Here is a 5,000-nt window from a genome sequence, read left to right on the forward strand (position 1 = left end):
AAATGAAATATTTAAAAATAAACTTTTTTGCATTTTTTTGTTGCATTGTGACCTTATTTCCAGGAATAATAATAATTATTACTTTTATTCATTCTTATTAAATCATATTAGTGAGTCTGTGAAGTAATCTGGGAAGGCTTTCCACAAGGTTTAGGCCTGGCTCTCAGTCTCCGCTCTAATTCAGCCCAAAGCTGTTCTATCGGGTTGAGGTCAGGACTCTGAGCAGGACAGTCCAGTTCCTCCACACCAAACTCACTCATCATGTCTTTATGGAGACGCTTTGTGCACTGGGTCATGCTGGGAAATTGTCCAAAATGTCTTGGTGAAGCATTAAGAGTTCCTTTCACTGGAACTAAGGGGCCAAGCCCAACCCCTGAAAAACAACCCCACCCCATAATCCTCCCCTCCACTAAACTTTACACTTGGCACAATGCAGTCAGGCAAGTCCCGTTCTCCTGGCAACCGCCAGACCCAGACTCGTCCATGGGATTGTCAGTCAGAGAACACGTCTCCTCTGCTCTAGAGTCCAGTGGCGGCGCACTTTACCCCACTGCATCCCACGCTTTGCATTGCACTTGGTGATTTAAGGCTTGGATGAGCAGCTCGGCCATGGAAACCCATTCCATGAAGCTCTACACACTGATCTTGAGCTCATCTGAAGGACACAGTTTGGAGGTCTGGAGCTGTTGACTCTGCAGAAAGATGCCGACTTCTGTGACCCTCAGCATGCGCTGACCCCGCTCTGTGACCCTCAGCATGCGCTGACCCCGCTCTGTGACCCTCAGCATGCGCTGACCCCGCTCTGTGACCCTCAGCATGCGCTGACCCCGCTCTGTGACCCTCAGCATGCGCTGACCCCGCTCTGTGACCCTCAGCATGTGCTGACCCCGCTCTGTGACCCTCAGCATGCGCTGACCCCGCTCTGTGATCCTCAGCATGCGCTGACCCCGCTCTGTGACCCTCAGCATGCGCTGACCCCGCTCTGTGACCCTCAGCATGCGCTGACCCCGCTCTGTGACCCTCATCATGCGCTGACCCCGCTCTGTGACCCTCATCATGCGCTGACCCCGCTCTGTGATCCTCATCATGCGCTGACCCCGCTCTGTGACCCTCAGCATGCGCTGACCCCGCTCTGTGACCCTCAGCATGCGCTGACCCCGCTCTGTGACCCTCAGCATGCGCTGACCCCGCTCTGTGATTTCACTTCGTGGCTGAGTTGCTGTTGTTCCCAATCGCTTCCACTTTGTTATAACACCACTAACAGTTGAGAGTGGAATATTTAGTAGTGAGGAAATGTCCTGAATGGACTTATTGCACAGGTGTCAGCCGATCCCGCTTGAGTTCTCTGAGCTCCTGAGAGCGACCCATTCTCTCACTGTGTGTAGAAGCGAACACACACACACATACACACACACACACACACACACACACACACACGCTCCTGAGAGCGACCCATTCTCTCACTGTGTGTAGAAGCGAACACACACACACACACACACACACACACACACACACACACACACACACACACACACACACACACACACACACGCTCCTGAGAGCGACCCATTCTCTCACTGTGTGTAGAAGCGAACACACACACACACACACACACACACACACACACACACACACACACACACACACACACACACACACACACACACACACACACACACACACACACACACACACACACACACACACGCTCCTGAGAGCGGCCCATTCTCTCACTGTGTGTAGAAGCGAACACACACACACACACACACACACACACACACACACGCTCCTGAGAGCGACCCATTCTCTCACTGTGTGTAGAAGCGAACACACACACACACACACACACACACACACACACACACGCTCCTGAGAGCGGCCCATTCTCTCACTGATGTGTGTAGAAGCGAACACACACACACACACACACACACACACACGCTCCTGAGAGCGGCCCATTCTCTCACTGTGTGTAGAAGCGAACACACACACACACACACACACACACACGCTCCTGAGAGCGACCCATTCTCTCACTGTGTGTAGAAGCGAACACACACACACACACACACACACACACACACGCTCCTGAGAGCGGCCCATTCTCTCACTGATGTGTGTAGAAGCGTCTGCAGGCCTAGAGCTTGATTTACACACCTGTGGCCATGAAGGGATTGAACACCTGAACTCAGTGATTTGGAGGGGCGTCCCAATACTTTTGGCGATATAGTGTATCTGTATATATTAGTAAAGTATATATTATTGACAGTAAAGAATGTGGGGGATTTTAAGTGTCATAAAAACAATGTCACAAAACGCTAACAATAGGCTTCATCATCTTTATCAAAAATATAGTTTCTTATTTTTCTTCTTCTTCTGTTTGGGGGGTGGAACAGTACCTGACAGGTTTCATGAGTGTGTGTGAGTGAGTGTGAGAGTCAGCAGCCGCCCACCCTGCAGCATCATCACTGCGCTCTCAGCAGCGCTGCGGAGGGAGTGTGTGTCAGCCTGTGCGTCAGCAGTGTGGACACTAAAACTGGGACACATTTAAAGGACTTAATGAGGCCAGAGGTAAATTCCCACCTCCCTCTCCACAAGAGACATGTGTTCCCGCTTCAGGCCCTGCTCGCCCTTCACAAGCCACTTCACAGCTCCTGCTATAGCACTATGCTTGCAGGTGAGTGTGTGAACATGTGTGTATGTGTGAGACACCTTTCCCTGCTGGGGAAAAAACTGTAGCTGATTTAATTTATGTTATCATGGTTGATCAACTGGACTACTGACTGGTGAGCCGGACTTTGACCCATTGTGGTCAAGCTTGTTACGGTGGACACACTTCCTTCGAAAAGCAACAGGCCACAAACGCTTGTTGGGGGATTCATTAGCTCTCCTAAAGCCATTGCTCATATTCTGCCATTGTTTACTCACCCTCATGTCATTCCACGTCCATAAGACTTTCGTTCATCTTCAAAACACAAATTAAGATATTTTGGTAACACCAAACATCCAACAATAAGATTTCATTCGTTACCTACATAAGTAAATATCAGGGCTGTCAAAAGATTAATCCAATACAAAATAAAAGTTTGTGTTTACATAATATATGCGTGTGTACTCTGTTAATTATTATTTATATATAAATACACACACAAGCATGTATATATTTAAGAAATATATAAAACATTTATATTTATATATATTATAGATTATATAAATGTATATACATGCAAATATTTCTTAAATATATACATGAATGTGTGTGTATTTATATATAAATAATAATTAACAGAGTACACACACATATATTATGTAAACAAACTTTTATTTTGGATGCGATTAATCTTTTGACAGCCCTAGTAAATATGAACTAAAATACCTAGTGAATGTCAATTTCATAATTTACGAATACATTATTAAGGTCAAAAGATATTTAATGGACCTGGCTTTTCATGAACATTTGTATTGTTATTATCCAATGATTAATAAACACATTGTTTATTGTTAGTTAATGCATGAACTAATGTTAATTAATGATTCCTTATTGTAGAGAGTTACTGATATTTTTAATGGAACCTGAGAAGTCATTTCATTGAATATCCATGCAACCATAACTTTGCATCAAAAAGTTTATAAGTCGTAAAAGTACAGCTTGGTACATACTTTTATAATTTGTTCGTTTTCTCGAGGTGGCAATAACTAAGTTCGTTCTGTTCAGGATATTCCATACTTCACGAGAAAAGCAGGTGCCGAATATTCAAGTTTCCCAGCATTAACTCCGCCCACTTTACATTTCTGACCAATCACACAATAGTTCTCAGACACCCACAAGAAAAAAAGTTCTGCTCAGATGATGTGTCGAGATTGAAAACTCCCAACCCAGGGCTAAGAGAACAAAATGACGTGGGGGTGAAAACTTCTGAATTTGAAGATCAAGGTAAATTGTACTTAATTTGTCTTCCGGGAAACATGTAAGTGTCTTCTGTTGCTTCTGAAGGCAGTACTAAATTTAACAAAATAAGACAAATTTGGACATCTTCATCCTGTTCCCTTAATGCGTCGTGTTTTCTTCTGGAGCGTCAGTGAATGATTCAACCTTTTGTAATGGTTGTGTTTGAGTCTCTCAATTGTCCTCAGTGTGAAAAGATGAATTTTAAAATCATACAGTCATTGCTGGAGAGGGTTCAAATATGCAGAAGATGCTGGAAAACTGAAGAATGTGCAGGACCTGGAGGATTTTTCTGAAGAATGATGGGCAGTTTAACTGATCAGGACAAACAAGAGACTCAAGAACAACATCACAAAACACACACACAGCCGTGGATCATCAGGGAACGACACACACACACACACACACAGCCGTGGATCATCAGGGAACGACAGACACACTCACACACACACACACACAGCCGTGGATCATCAGCGAACGACACACACACACACTCACACACACACACACACACAGCCGTGGATCATTAGAAAACGAACACAGTGTTAAAACTCAAGGGTTCCTTTGAATTTTTATAAATTCAGCTATTTTTTGTCTCGTAGACTATATGTAAACATAATATATGTAAAATATCTTATTCAGGACAGTACTACATAAAACTAATATGCATTTTGTATGATCCTTATGTTGTTAAAATAATGAACATTTTCAGAGATTCTGCGAGGTGTGTGTAAACGTCAGAGCACTGTAAAAGCTCTATGTGTGTTGATCAATGTGAATGAAAGCCTAAATTAAACTGTTCTTCATATAAAGTGATGGTGTGTCTTTAATCCGCTCGATTCATATGGATTACAATGTCTTTGTGCACTTTTTGAAGGATCTAAGATTTGGTTACACAGGCTTTCAGTGGAGGGAACATCTCAGGTTTCATTAAAGGCACCTTCATTTGTTTCGAAGATGAACGGGTTAGGAATGACATCAAGGTGAGTAGTTGATGGCAGACTTTTTATTTCAGGGTGAACTATCCCTTTAAGAGCCGGAGCGTACCATGCGT

The 5,000-nt window shown here is 44.1% G+C and overlaps 1 protein-coding gene across 1 annotated transcript in view; it reads right to left on the minus strand.

The window, feature by feature from the left end:
* Window positions 1-5,000, minus strand: part of osbpl6 (oxysterol binding protein-like 6) — a 101,028-nt gene that overhangs the window by 11,551 nt on the left and 84,477 nt on the right. The window contains exon 16 of the mRNA XM_079822447.1: window positions 4,994-5,000. This exon is cut by the window's right edge and continues 247 nt beyond it. Coding sequence (XP_079678573.1) covers window positions 4,994-5,000 — 7 coding nt within the window. The remainder of the gene's footprint in view (window positions 1-4,993) is intronic.

This window comes from Gobio gobio (assembly GCF_949357685.1).
Source record: "Gobio gobio genome assembly, chromosome: 7".
Classification (NCBI taxonomy): Eukaryota; Metazoa; Chordata; class Actinopteri; order Cypriniformes; family Gobionidae; genus Gobio; species Gobio gobio.